This window comes from Triplophysa rosa, linkage group LG17 (assembly GCF_024868665.1).
Source record: "Triplophysa rosa linkage group LG17, Trosa_1v2, whole genome shotgun sequence".
Lineage (NCBI taxonomy): Eukaryota > Metazoa > Chordata > Actinopteri > Cypriniformes > Nemacheilidae > Triplophysa > Triplophysa rosa.
This window is the reverse complement of record NC_079906.1, coordinates 22,068,679-22,084,318: the sequence shown is the minus strand read 5'-3', so window position 1 is coordinate 22,084,318 and position 15,640 is coordinate 22,068,679. Positions and strand designations below refer to the sequence as shown.

General features: G+C 40.8%; 1 protein-coding gene across 3 annotated transcripts in view; it reads right to left on the bottom strand.

The window, feature by feature from the left end:
* mtmr3 (myotubularin related protein 3) overlaps positions 1-15,279 on the bottom strand; it is a 32,028-nt gene extending 16,749 nt beyond the window's left edge. For 2 of the 3 annotated variants that reach the window (XM_057357603.1, XM_057357604.1), the window contains exons 1-12: positions 15,148-15,279; positions 11,555-11,634; positions 11,373-11,444; positions 7,666-7,755; positions 6,920-7,036; positions 2,999-3,081; positions 2,683-2,834; positions 2,369-2,465; positions 2,076-2,189; positions 1,619-1,809; positions 821-952; positions 524-635 (exon numbers count right to left, since the gene is read on the bottom strand). In XM_057357603.1, coding sequence (XP_057213586.1) covers positions 524-635; positions 821-952; positions 1,619-1,809; positions 2,076-2,189; positions 2,369-2,465; positions 2,683-2,834; positions 2,999-3,081; positions 6,920-7,036; positions 7,666-7,755; positions 11,373-11,375 — 1,091 coding nt within the window. In that variant the 5' untranslated portion in view covers positions 11,376-11,444; positions 11,555-11,634; positions 15,148-15,279. The remainder of the gene's footprint in view (positions 1-523; positions 636-820; positions 953-1,618; positions 1,810-2,075; positions 2,190-2,368; positions 2,466-2,682; positions 2,835-2,998; positions 3,082-6,919; positions 7,037-7,665; positions 7,756-11,372; positions 11,445-11,554; positions 11,635-15,147) is intronic. The other variant, XM_057357605.1, reaches the window with a different exon arrangement.
* Between the last annotated feature and the right edge of the window lie 361 nt (positions 15,280-15,640).

The following is a 15,640-nucleotide window of genomic DNA, read 5'->3' as shown; positions in this document are numbered from 1 at the left end:
AACAGTACAACCTCCTGCAGAGAGAGATTTCAAATCAGAACCAGATTTATTTATTACAACAAACCGAAGGCTGTTGCTTAGACACAGCACTGACTAAAGAGAGGGGGAGAATTACTACACTTGGAAGACACACTGTTGACTTTAAAACACACAGGAGTGGAAATATTGCAGATGGAATAGGAAGCAAATACAGCGCAGCACTGGAAATCACAGGCAGAAGTGATGCCAGGACGAGAACAATTGAAGGAAAAGACGTGGAGTAGCAGAGAGCTGTTAAGAGTTTGAGAGGAGAGACGGATGTGATCATGTGATCTTTGCTACGGCTGATGTGACATCACATGAACACAGCAGCACCCAGACAAATGCATCAGTCCAAGTATACCAAAACTCCTTAACTGAGTATTATTCAACTTCAAGGTCAGCCTCACTCTTATGAGAACCATTTGTCTTACGAAATGCTCCCTGCTCGCTGGCTAGCTGGCTGTATTGCGACTGCAGCGTAAGCTGCTCATTGGAGGCTTACTTGGCAGGATCGGGCATCTGGGTGCAGAGGAAGCGAAGAGACTGGAAACTCTTGCGGATGGAATGAATGTTGGCCATGCCCATGAACACCACCTCACAGTTAGGGTAGTACTCTACAGGAGAGAACAACAGACATCGGTCTCAGCCACGTAAATAAAAACAAAACCATCTGAGCGGAGACCAGCGATTTCTTGTAATGAATCAACTCATTGAATTATCACACAGCGAAATGAGAATGACTGACAGGAAACATTAATGTCACCGAAGCCGTTACAGAAGAATGAGGGTGAGAGAGCACCTGGACATTCACATCCTCCTCCTTTGGCTCTGTTGGCCACGGCTGCCGCGTACGACCTGGCATCCAGGATCAGAAGTTTACGAGGTTGGATGGCCAGTGACTCCACCTCTGAGCTGTTAGTCATGGACGAGTCTACGGTAAGAAACAAGAGGAGTATTAAAAACAAACCACCCCAATGTCTGCTTGCAGAGTACTGAAATAATCGAAATAGTTCGAACTTGTAAATGGGCTAATCGAGATTTCTAGGTAAATAAGATTTTATGGTCTTGGATTGTGTGCTTAAACACCTTAAAGTGATAGTTCACCCAAAAAATGAAAATTCTGTCATCATTTGCTAATCCTCATGTCATTTCATACCCGTTTAAATGACCCGAGGAAGACATTTGGAAGAATGTTAGCAATTTCATAGACTGTCATAGAAGGACTGTTTATGTTCCTACATTCTTCAAAATATCTCACTTTGTGTTCAACAGAACAACAAAATATAAATATTTTTTTCCAACTATGGTAGTGGATGATGTCACATAACGGAAAATTTCTCAAATTCTTACAAATATCTTTCTTTGTGTTTAACAGAACAGAGACATTTATACAGGTTTGAAGGGTGAGTAAATGATGACAGAATTTTTATTTTGGGGTGAACTGTCCCTTTAAGTGTCTCTTGGCTAGATAACTTTGGTGGCTTTAATCTAATAATATACTACACCAGCAATCTGAATGTCTATATGAATACAACATGGCACAACTTTCCATGCGTGACTGCTGAAATGTTGGTATCATGACAACGCTGTCACTTACCGAAGTCAACATCCGAGAGGTCAGCTCCGTTGGTGTACGAGCCGTTGGAAAGGCCTTTACAGGAGCTGCTGTCCACGGCACAGGCTCTGGCGATAGACTGCACCAGGTGCTCATCATCTGCGTTTCTCCAGCCCCACCAGCTGACCTCAGGCTGACCGCAGCGAGCAATCACCGCCCCTGTGCTCTGGTGCCTGGAGGAAAGATGACAGCTTAGTGGACAAACATCTGGACTACACCTAAAGGTCCTGGAATTATCAATATGGCAAGACGACAACAGATCATTTATTTTCCATCGTGTTTAAGTGTTGCTCCTTTGATGTGTGGCGACAGATCTCCTTCAAACACTCTTCTGATTGGCTGTGATGGTGTCTAGCAACATTTTCACACTCACAAAGCACTCAACACGACTTGAACGTGGTGTTAGATTTGGTCAAAACAAGATACAAGACGGACTGACCTGTAAACCACAGCAGGGATTCTCTTCCAGGAGCGGAAGGTGCCCACGTTGTCCAACTCCGTATCTGTAATCCAGGCTGGCACCAGCAGCAGTTGAGGGTAACTGGAACACATCCTGGCAATGCCAGGGGGCAAACGGAGGGCACTGTTATCAGAGCAGGGCATGAGGCTGATTGATGCCCGTCTAAAGTCATCTCACCCTGGGCAAGGCCCTCATCACGGACTGCTTGTCCCGGACAGGATGTGTTCAAATGCGTTTAAACACAGAGAGCCCATTTGTGTTATGAAACTCACTTGTAATTCTTGTTGATCTCGGATATTCTCCAGGCGTTCTGAGTGTCGAAGCCCATCCGCTCCACCTCATTATGAAGACGTGATGTCACATGATCACCTGATCAATGGAGGCGATAAAGAAAGTAAAAAACAAGAGAAAGTGATAAATGCAGAAGGGAGGCAGACAGTCGTGCGTAACCAGGCTTTCGTATAGAGTTGAAGAAGTTCTCTAAATATCTCTAAATACCTTTTAAAGATTTGACAAAAAGAATGTTAAAACGAGTCAGTATGCAATAAAAACACTGAACAGCTCCCGTGAGCATCTGATGAAGCACCTGGTCTGCAAAGATCTCCGTGCTGTTCCTTCTCCACACACCACGCGTGGAAGGCGAAAGAAAAGAGATCTTCTATGTGAGATGGAGGACGGACCGCAGCGCTCAGCCTCTTCAGCCACTCCTGACCCTGCTCAAAGGTGGAGAACTGGCACCTGTCAAAACACGTGACGATCATTGCATCAGTGACTGACAGGACAGAGACGAACGGCAAACAGGATAAACAAAGATTTCATCTGCGTGTGTGTGTGTGTGTGTGTGTGTGTGTGTGTGTGTGTGTGTGTGTGCGTGTGCGTGTGTGTGTGATGTAGTCACTCACCTGATGACCTTGCAGTCTTTGCAGGTGATGTGGAGCTGGAACATGTCCCGACATTCTACACTTTCTATCAACTGAAGGGGAACCTGAGAGAGACAAACACAGAGTGAGACTGAAAGAGACAGATCAGACAGACAAGTGCCATTATTGTGTGAGTTTAGCATCACCACACCACACAGCATCTGTACCCAGACGACAAAATTAACCCAAACAACGCAAAGGATTAAATCCACCTGATTTACAAGTTTTTAGTAGGGATTGGGGTGTGACAATATATCGATATGGCGATGTATCGTCGTCCTTCTCCGTGCGATATGTGAATCGATACGCTGCGCCAAATATGGATATTATTTAATTAATTAATTGATAAAACAAGACGCTCTGAATAGTTTCCAAGCGTTATTACATCATGGATCCACTGGGTGGCGCTTAACCCGCAAATGAGGGAAACGTGAAGAAACTAGTCTGAGAAAGAGTTTAGGATTGCGTGTAAAATAAATGATGCTCAATGCATATTTGTGAATTAACCTTAATGTGCTTAGATTTAATGCAAGCTGCTGCACTGCAATGTTTGTTTTAGGTTTATTTTATTTAAGCTGGTTAACACTAAGATATGGAGGACTAAACCTGCAAAAATTATAAATAAATAAATGTATAAATAAATAAATATATAAACGAATAAATGTAATAATATGAAAATAAATAAAGGAATGAATGGTTTGATAAAACAAAATAATTCGTTTTAGCTATTATTGATCTTAGCTTTAACTTTTCTTTTCATTTTTTTAATTGATTTATTATTTTTGTGTCCATTTTTTAATAATTTATTATTATTATTATTATTTATTTTAGATTATTTTATTTATCATTTCCTTTTATTTTTACATTTATTTATGTATACGTTTATTTATTTTTATATTTGTTTATTATCGCATGTATTTATTTCCACTTTTATTTATTTATTCTTGAATTTATTCTTACTTTTCTGTGTCTTGNATAATAAAAAAATGGACACAAAAAATAATAAATCAATTTAAAAAAGAAAAAGAAAAGTTAAAGCTAAGATCAATAATAGCTAAAACGATTTTTTTTTTAATCAAACCATTCATTCCTTTATTTATTTTCATATTATTACATTTATTCGTTTATATATTTATTTATTTATACATTTATTTATTTATAATTTTTGCAGGTTTAGTCCTCCATACTAAGATGTTCAAAGGTTTAAATAAGTGGCTGTTAAATTTAGAAATGTGCCAGTATAAAAAAAATGTAATGTGTTAAATGTGTCAGTTTACAAAAGATAATGCTTTAATTTTAGCATAAAATGTTTAATTTACTTGAAATATTACTCATGTTGGTAATAGGTTATTAATTCACCTACTGAACAAAGTTTTGTGGACTTGAATAAAGAGACAAATGTTGCACTTATCCTTTTCGTGGGCATTTTGATTTCATAGTTAGGCAGATATGGTGATGTATCGTTATAGAATTGCCAAACAATATATCGATTATTGTAGAATTGCCACATCATGATATTATCGGTATCGTCATGTATCGCGAACTGTATCGTATCGCCATGCACCCTATGATTCCCACCCCTAGTAGGGCTGTAACGATTCACCGTGAGCCGGTTGAAAATCGATTATAATATGTGACGATTCAAGTCGGTTGAGATGTTAAATGAATCACAATACGTGTTTTGAACAGCAGGGGCCGCTGTGTTTACCGCAAACTTGGTAAACGTGGATATGCTGATATTTCTCAGAACAATTTAAAAACATTCAAGTTAGGAAAAGCACAGACAACTCTTAGCTTGTTTATATTAAAGAGACTTGATTAATAATTTTTTTATTTGATTTGGAATTTGTTTTAAAATTGCAATTTAGTTTAGTTTTTTGGCATAAAAGATATTTTTATTTTACACAAATAAAAAAGGGCAGTTGTTGCCTCCCTGACTTTAGACCTGGGCTTTGAGTTTATCGACATCATTTGTTAGTGATTAAAGTCTACAGCTTGTTTTTAGACAAACTCATTCATTGTTCTACAGCTCCAGAACATTAAGCTTGAACTTCGCCATGCCAGTCAGCAGCAATCATCTGTTGTATATTTCATTGGTTTGCACTTTATCTTCTTTTTCTTTTCTTTTTTAATATCCCTGCTTGTAAAGTTCTATTTTACACACATATATATATACAGTATATATATACACACAATCTGTATTTTTTTAATATATTTTTATTCTGTGTTAGTGTTATTTGTATGCACCATGGGTCTGAGAGTAGCGACATTTCAGTCCTCTATATGCATGTACTGTACATGTGGCAGAACTGACAATAAAGCAGACTTTGGTGTGTGTGGACAGCTCTGCGACGCAGTTCCTCTTTTAAACTTTGGAACTTGCACGTGATCACATGTCGACCAACCCCATGCAACTCCTGCAACTACTGATATCACAACGTGCCCAAACTGCAGCTCGCCACAGCATGCAGACAAAGCGTTCAGTGATTACTTACTGACACCTCACACGAACAATTCTGTTCACAAAGACAGAGAGAAAGAGAATGAAGAGCTTTGCCCGGATCATGAGATGAATGTGCACAGTTCGAGTTTTGGCTTGCTTGATGTACACACATTCCTGGGCTGCGGTTTAATTCCATCGCATTAACCTGACCACATTCCTCGGGTATTTGCTGAAGGGGCATGAAAGACTGCAACACACATGATAACATCTCAAAGATTTTGTTTTAAATTATCACTCCGCACACTTTGCTGCTTTCCACGGCCGTCGTTTTTAACCACGGTGAGGAGTGACCCATAATGAAATGTTTCACGATGACGAAATATCACACCGCACAAACTGTACAGTTGCTCTTACAACACTTCTGTTGCCTCACGCACAGGACTGTGGTCACGCCAGCGCAGCTACGCAACACACTGTGTCTCAAACACACACATCAAACACACACACCCTCTTTCACAGGCACACAGAGAGTCACACTCATTTACTCTGTGAATATGTGACTGTCACAGATCAGATCTGATGAATCAGCTCATGCGAGCGCTGAACCGTTCAGCTACGAACTCATCCGCCCCATCCATCTATTCACTAACAAAAGAGCACAGATGAGAGAAAGTTCTGGTGTATTTGCGACCTAACCCCGACATTATCTGCATGCTGTTGGTTACTACCAAAGTACCAAAAACGAATATTTACCGAAAGAAAAAGCGTGTTGACGATAATGCACTTCATAAAAGCTTAGCAAGAGCTATTTCGTATTGTCGTATTACAAGTCGTATTGTCAGTAAAGTGGCTCTTGTGGACCTCTGGCATGAGCACAGGGTTTCTGGATCATGTCTGCTGAGGTAGTACAGTACAGCAGATTATTCAAACTTAAGCAGAACCTTAATACAGTATCAGGTTGAAAGCATGGAGGTGGACGATTCCCAATTAAAAAGCCACTGCAACCATGGCAACAGGCTCAAGAAAAACTAATAGACCGAGCTGTTCAATACACACACATACAGCCACTGTCATAGCGCCTGTGGTCCACTGTCCCTACATACCCTTCACATAAACTGTGGCCTCTAAATTTAGCAACATTCCCAGCACAGCATACAGTAGTCTTTGAGAGACCACGAGACACATTCACTACAGCAAAATACATCACTTTAGACTCTGTCACTTTATTCTGGAATAATTAATGTAAACCAGCAGCAGATGAGCAAGGCTACGATCGCACAAGCGACAAGCGTTTGATTTCTGCTCAATTTCTATTTAAAGAATCTGATTCTGACATACAGTAAGCAAGCGATGCTTCACTGACCTGTAATTATGTGCGCAATTGTGACAAATGTTGACCTAACTAATGATACATTGTGTGCCCGAAACGTAAATTGTACTCATAAACATGTGACACTCACATTAACAACCGACTCTTTAAACTTGATGTGCAGACGGTAGGGGGACATGGCGATGACGGCATCCTCCGCCCGGCCCACGAACTTTGTAAATTCTCCATGGAGCTCTGGAAAGGGCACCTGCAACGACATCATCGTATCAAGAGATAATCGCACGAATGCCACCATTTACATCCAACCAAACATCTACCACCAATTTCATTTACTAATATTAACATTTTCAAAACATGAAGAGAAAAGAAAATGTTCTTTGTACGATGTGGGACTAAGGCCCTGTTTAAAACCTTACTACAAACTGCACTGGTTAGCTTTAGCGAACTGACAAACTCCATCACGTTAGTGTGCACAAGAACACAAAGTGGGAGAAACAGTTCACATTGTTATTAGATGAAACTTTTCAGTACTGTCATGAAGAAATTTACTATCAAAGTCTCCCCCTTAACTGTATCTACCTCCTTCACAGAGCATTATGGGATTGGCTAATCAGCAGTGGACATCCAAAGATGCACAACATCTAATGATAGCTTGAACAAATGTTGACCTAACTAATGATACATTGTGTGCCTGAAACGTAAATTGTACATGTGACACTCACATTAACAACCGACTCTTTAAACTTGATGTGCAGACGGTAGGGGGACATGGCGATGCCATACATTACATAGCACACAAAAAATAATTATTTTGGCGATGAGCTAGAAGAAAACTCACTTCAAGCAGAGCATGCATAAGTCTTAATCTCTGCTTACCTGAAGATCTTCTTCCTCCAGGACGGGGGGCTTCCGAGGGAAGATGTGATTGGCCTGGATGCACTCCAGACTCTGCTCCCCCTCCTCCTCCTGTCAGACAAAACATGAGATTTAACATTTGTTTAGCATTTGATAAAAAGGCAGTTAGCAGGAGAGTGTATTGCGTTTGTAATGGTGTAAATAGTGTTGACTCAAGTCATTTTCCAGTTTTATAGCTCTCAGCGGCCAAAGGTCAACCTGATACGGATATAACATTGCTCCACTGCTCATGACTAAACCCGAGATGAAATCTGTGAACACCTCAGGTAAACTGAGGACAAAGTCATCGCAGCATTCCCTAAACCCATACTACTGATGGCTGGGGTTCAGGGCGGCACAACAGATGTAAGAGCAAAGGCAAAGTTTGCCATGACTTCCTGCTGTGAGGTCACTTCTGTTATTTGTGACATGACAGGCACTCCTGTAACTAAATACAGTGTAACGTAAGCATGTCAGGACACTGGGCTATGGTAAAACATAGCTGCTCACTTCAACAAATGCAATTATGATCACGTACACCATCAGAACATCCGTACACAAAGCACAGCAGTCTGAACACGTTCATTCTTTATCAAAACTACAGCAAACGGCAAATCAAGAATTACGTAGTGATGAAAAATGCTAAACAAAAGAATCATCGTTCTTTCAACCAACTTCATGAGGTGAGTTTTTGTTAGTTTTGCAGAAAAAAAATCAAATATAGACACATATTTTGGAGTTTAGCCTTTGACACGCTCTGTGTGAGTAGTTTTAGATCCACCCACAGTCTCAGAGCTCCGGCGTGCTCAGCATAAGCCATTCCATTCACGTCTGTACACAGGAATAAGGCTACGGGCCAGCGCTAGCCTTGAACATTCAGATTGGTAAAGAATGTTTAGACTCTGGTTCCACAAATAGGGGGCACACTGTGTGAGAAGCAGGCCACGTTGCCATGTCTGACTCAAACATAAGAGTCTTCAGGACAGGATCGGGTTGTGTCCTAAAGTGCCGCCCACTGACTCTAACCAACCCATTATAGGCCTACTTAGTCTCTTAGCGGTCTGCGTTTAGATTTTCTCATCAGTCTATGCTGTTATCGCTACTAAGTTTGAGGTACAGGCTTGATGCATATGTAAACACTGGCAATAACATGGGAGTGCAGGGGATGAGACATGTATGTATGAGGTCTGATTATAAATCTTCATTTTAATCATATATAACCTATAAAGCATAAAAAAACTAGATGTTAATACAGTGATGTCACACTCTTTTGGATATTGACAGTTGACAGGAGAGAATACAGTTTAATAATAGCAATTATACCACGGGGCTGTGGAATGCTTCATTCTGATTGGCTGACGAACGTTCTACGGGTGTGCATTATTTTTCAGTCAAACGCACATCTATAAAGTAGTTCCAGATCATTTGACTGAATAACAGTTTGATATCACTGCGCCAAGCAAGCCTGCGGTCCACCACTGAATAAAGATCTAACAACAAACAAAATGACTTCCAGTCATAATTTCCATTGTCTGAGAAGAAATAACGATTAATATTTATGGACGGCATGACAATTTCAACAACAACGACAGGTGGCAGTGCAGTGCTGGACTGTCCAGACGACAAACGAAAGCAAGCGGCCAATCACATGACACAATCAGCGGGTTAAAGATAACACTTAGAAACATGAAAATAACAAAAAACGACAGGAATTATTTGTTTAATGATTGGCTTAAAGTAAAAAAATACGTCTATGGACTAGATAAACGGCCTTTAAATACACAGCAGCAAGCTTTCTATGGCACTGTGAGAGACGCAGCTGGCCCAGAAAACTCTGTGTCATGTTTTCTCTCCAAATGCTTTTCTGATATGATCAGGCTGTTAAATACGACGAAAACAACCATCGGTACTGTGGCTTTTCTGTCTAAATGAACCAAACTCATGAGCATATGCGCTGTGCTGTCTGTCTTCCTCTCTGATAACTGCATACAGGCTCAAGCAACGGCTTGAGATGATACGCGAAAGAAATTAGTCCTATTAGAAATTAGCGCATTCCAGGGTAAATATCGTAAAAATGTATTGACAGCAAACATCAGAACAACGTGCTAACCGTGGTATAAGCGGAATAATTCCACTAAATAAAGCCACTAAATAAAGCCACTTCGCGCATTACCACCTCGGGGTGTGCATTATTTTCTAAGATTTCAACGGTCCGTCGTCAATTATTCCTTACATGACACCAGGGCCGGACTAGGACACAAATTCAGGCCGGGAAATCCCACACTCATCCAGGCCACAAACCACAACTAGAAACCATGAACCTAATTTTTTTATTAAATGTAGAATGCGTTGTAATCATCACACAATACGGCATCAATTAATTAGACTGACAGTGTGTTTATATAAATACAGTAAATACATACATAAATAAATACAGTTCTGTCAATAATACAGTGCTGTCAATAATCTCTCCTTCACTGCTTTATGACTGTTTTCCATTTGAATGCTATTGACGTTACAAACGTGAATGTCACTTTGTTGACGGTCCCTAAATTCACAAATATCGAATGTCCAACGACAAGCCAACTATGTCAGTCTTTTATGGCGTGCTTTGACTGACAAATGTCAAGAGCGCGATATTGTAGTGTGAAATTACGTCAATATTGATGTGTGAGAGCACGAACCTCTATGCACACACGCGGAATTCTTTTGCTCACGCACAAACCTGGACACACGCCCTTAAATGCTATCCGCTCGCATAGCTGGCAGCAGGCCAAATCAGTCGACAGGCCACCGGGAATCGTCCTGGTTCTCCCGATGGCCAGTCCGGTGCTGCATGACACACACCAGTTTAAATACACCAGACATTAATCGGTCTGGCTCATATACTGTTCTATGAGTAATCTGGCAATCACATGCATAAACCAAACAAACAAGCAGGTCTGTAATGACAAAATCAGCATTTATAAAACTCAGGTAACTGACGTGTATGTGTACACTAGATAGTAGTCTGTGTGTAGCGCTGACAATGGGCATACACACTTCAAAACACACACTAGAGGGGCCGGACAAGGGGCAGGAATTATGGGCACAGAAGAGCAAATAAACAAGAAACCGCACAACTCATTAGGAATGTTTAAACAAACACATTCATCAGCATTCACACAAAGACTGGAGGGATGTGTTAAAACTGTCAGCACAGAGGTGCATAAGGCGTGATTCACTAAAGAAATACACACACACCCACAAACAGGAACGTGAGAAACAAAGCAGACACCTCACTGTTATTGCACACTTTCGGTTCCTTCTGATGGGTGACATGTTTATCTGTGTTAAAAAGTAGTCAAATGACTGTAAGCTATGGTCTTGATTGACTTTTGAATACAAAATGGTGTTTATGGATGCATATCAGCTACTTGACCAAGGCGGCAATTATGGCTAATCTAATCAGATTCTGTAGCTGAAAGTGTTTTATAACAAGCAGCACGCTAGTGACATTCACACATTTTTTGTCTGTTGGTCTGTCTAAAGAGGGCATTGATTCCGGAAAGGACTTTGACACCGAGTGCCGTTCATTTCAGCTGGTTAAAAAGCGAGCGCAATCAATGAGCAGTTTCCCATTCAGCATCTGAACCGCTGTCGGGCAGCTGTGCAGAAGGAAAACAGAGATTCTGGTAATGTTTGTTTACCATAGCCCCGGTGAAGGAGTGTGGGTGCAGTACTGTCTGTCTTGTACGGCTTGTTCGCTCGCTGACTTTAGTCTGTATAAAACAAAGCAACTTTCAAACATACAATACTGAAAATAAAGGTGTATCATTTTGTAGACATATTTCCCAGTTGCAACTGAAGCATGCAAGTTTCTTGTTCTTACCAAAATCCTGAAGCCAATGAGGTGATGTTTGTTTTAGATAATCTTGTGTCACCACCGTCACTCAGTTATGACATTGAAGCCTGAGGAGAAAGGAGAAAAAAATCAGACCATCATCTCTGTCAATGTGGCTTTTCACAGTTTGGTAAATATCTCTGTGGGCAAAGTGTGCGTCTGGAGTGGTTGTGTAGAGCTTTCAGAAAAACATAAAGCAATGGATGACAGCCAAACATCTCCAGTATTATCTCTGATAATTAAATGTTTATTGGGGATACAAATGACTTTACTTCGACATTTCAACATTCAAAAATTGTTATTAAGTCAACAAGCAAAAATATTCGACACACAATATTGAGACGCCTTGCCCTCGATAAGCACAACTGCACGAAACAAACCATACAACATGACATCAACAATAGTTAAGAGGAAAAAAGCAGGCATTTCTCTTAAAAGTGTATAATATCAACTTCTGCGAGTACATTATTATATACAGTAGATGGCTTCAACCTAATAAATATACACTAAAACGCAACTTAATTTCATTAAACTCTAATATCTGTTTACAATAAGACGTGCCCTACAAAACGGCATTTGATTATAATTTCTTTACTATGTAAAAACCCCTTTCACTACATATGCATCCAAACTAAAAGGAAATAGTCTTCACATACCAAACCATTTAAGTGGGTGCGTGTAAGTAACCTTGCGTGTCATATGGACAGTGTGCAGCGAGTTCATGGCCAGAAGGCGACATCACCCACAACCAAAAATTCACAGACACATTCTACCGGTGGAGGCCACATTCATGCAGACTGGAAACCACAGATAAAACATATCTCTTACAGACAAACTCTCACATTTACTACAGCTGACGGGCGATACGAGGGTCACTCCTCTGATTGGTCCTGTGTCTCGTGACTGCTAAAACAACACTATAATATTGGATGGCATGTGAATCGTTCTATGTATAAACAAAAAATGGTATTAAATAAAATGAGTCAGTCTTGTGCCGTGATCCCAAGCAAAACATTTTCATACTGGCCCGTATACAAAAACACACTTCCAGGTAGAAGGTTCTCCTTGCACACATCAGGCCCCACAAAACTGCTGGGGGTTCACAAAGCCCTCTGTAACGAACACAGTCTATCTGGAGAATTCTCGACTTGCATTCAGGTCAACTGACTGCAGGTGGGCAGAAGAAGCGTTCAGTGTTTCTGTTCATCTCAGGTGTCGCTCCTACAATCCTGCAGGTCAGGCCAGATTGTGCGCTCTCATTCCTTAACCAACCCGGGGACTGATTCAGTTTCATTACACTAAAAAGCACACAGCATTTAGAGGCCTGTGTCATGTGAACGGTGCAGTTTTTGATTTGCCTCTGATGACTTCAACGGTGATTAAACTGGTATAAAAAAAAAACAGTCGGGAAAAAGGCATGAAGCTTTTTAAACGATGGCACTGACATCAGTTTGCCTAGTTCTGCAAAATTTCTCATAACCTACAAGCACAGTTCCTATAGTATTATGGTTATCTGGGAGTCGAGTAAACCTAAAATTTAAACTTAAAGTGTGAATGTCATTGGATTACGTAATACAAACCAAGTGGAATTTATGTTAAAGAGTACATAACTAGGGATTTTTAAGGTCCTACTTTGGTTTATGGAGTGTCCAACAACAAGTTTATGTACACAGAAGGTGTAAAAACACTAACCTTACTTCTTGACTGACTCTCAAACGATTCGTTCCACCATTCATCTGTCTAAGGCCCTCCTTTCCGCTAGCCTAGTCTGATGTGATTGGTCAGATGGTGTAGTCTGCTGTGATTGGCTACCGCGAATGAAGCTCATGAGCTACAGTGTTTGGGGGAGAAGAGTGAAGTTTTCACGGGCAGTCCTAGCAAAACGTAGGCGGGGACTAAATGTAGTGACGTAAATCCACGGCGGTCCGCGAAGCGGACTCGGGACGACTCGTTTGCGCGATTCAGAATCGACTCCCTCTTTTCCAAGCCAATAACTTTGTTATTCATTCACCTTCAGATTTACAACTTGGCAGACAGCTTACTTTCAAACACAGCAACATTACACACTGAAACAATACACTCTTTAAAGAAACTGCATTGAGGTTTACTAAAGTAAAGTTTGTTAGACTTAAATTGAGATTGACCTGGAGAGCAAAGACAAGGGTGCCTACAGTTTAATATGATGAACTATAGTGAACCTTCTAATCTCTATAAACTTTGGTTTTAAAATCAGATTAACAACAGTTGTTTTATAGTCATTGCAAAAAAGGCTCAGCAACATTCGAGCAGTTCTGAGAAAAGCTCTACGATCAGTTTGGAGATGACACATTGATATTTTGTGTGACTTGCGTATCGAAACACTTCTTCATTTTATGAACCACGAATGGATGTCAATCATTTAATTTGTTGGCCTACCATGAGCTTCATTCACAAACTGAAACACCCGGGGGCCCCCCCTTACCCTAGTTTACAATTGATTAGCCAGACTCTAAACACACAGTTACAGCAAACACACAATCATTCATGTTTTATCTACTGTTGTGTTTAAATGGCACACATGTGCGATGATTAGGCAAGCTGGCTTGATTCCTAACCAGATTCATTTCATTCCAGCCAAACACACACCATGACTTGGGTTCACCGCACATGAGAAATCAGACACCAAAACAAGAGCAGAAGGGTACTGTAAAATCATCCAGCAGCATAACAAACCAAACACGTGTTACTGTTGTTTCCAGGCCTCCTCCAAAAATCACCATGGTAACCAGTTTCCATCAAAATATCACTTACTGGTGCTGCTACCAAAAAAAGGATGGAACAGACATTACTCATCATTGCAATAAAACAAGAAAAATTATAATATTCTGTATCAGTAAGTTTCAATCAACCATACACCATTTTTGTGCCATACAGTAGTCAATTGCAGGTCACCCAAATACCGCAGATACTACAATTACTGACTGAAAATGAAAATAAGATTATGAAAGTTTTTTGGTGCAATTTCACTTTTACAAGGTCACTTTTTAGTGCAAAAAATTAGATACATTGTTATTGTTTTATTGCAATTTAGAACCGTTTCATCCCAATAACAGTCACTGTAATATCATTTTATTATTTATCGTAAACTGCTTTCCAGAAGTTTCTGTCAGAAAGTGATTACGATGGCAAATGTTTGTCAGAAAGTGGTCACTATGGGGAATGTTTGTCAGAAGCTGGTTACCATGGCTATTTTTTGTCAGGGGCTCGAGCTCGAACTGTCAGTCAGTGGCGCGGCAGCTGATTCACTGACTGACCGGAGCGCGAGCGAACTAAACCGACAAAATCGAGTTGAACAGACGCGTTTCCGCTTTCTCCGGCGATGAAGTTTAAATCAGACATACTTGGTAACAACAAGCTTAGGGACCCAACGCATTTTAACCCTTCAGACGAGGCATTTATAACGTTTCTCCTCAGCCGAGGCCCGTGTCGGTGTCTGATGTTGTTGTTGTTGTCGCGAGGCGGAGGGCGGACCCCTAGGATAAGGCCTCAAAACACCGCGAAAAACACCCGCATCCCGGATCAAAAGCACCCGCTTCACTCACCTGATGGCAGCCTGCAAATTTGCTTTCTTCCGAGCCGCACGAGTGGAGATTAACGACGAACAAATCGACAAATTGCACCTCGTAGCCATTTGCAGAGTCGGCCCGTCCCACTGTGGAGTCCCGTCGTCATCACAGCCTCTCCGGCGTCATGACGCACATTGCGTCACCACGTTCTGAAGACGGAGCACTTGTCGTGGAGGAGGGGCGGATATGTAAACGTTAACAGAACGAGGTAATGACGCCAATGGCTACATGTAGGGTTTAAAATGATTATTTTAAACATTAGAAATTGGATTTAAATGAAGTCTATAGGTCAGTTCGACTTCATGCGACGACGTAACATACGACAGGCGGATGACATCAAAGTACCGCGAGTCGCTCTCGCGGTACTTTGATGTCATCCTCCTATCGGATCACATGTTTGTTTTCTGTCTTTTAGATCACGTGTTTTTAAAACATTGGTCATATCGGGTGGACGTAAAAGGAAAGTAAA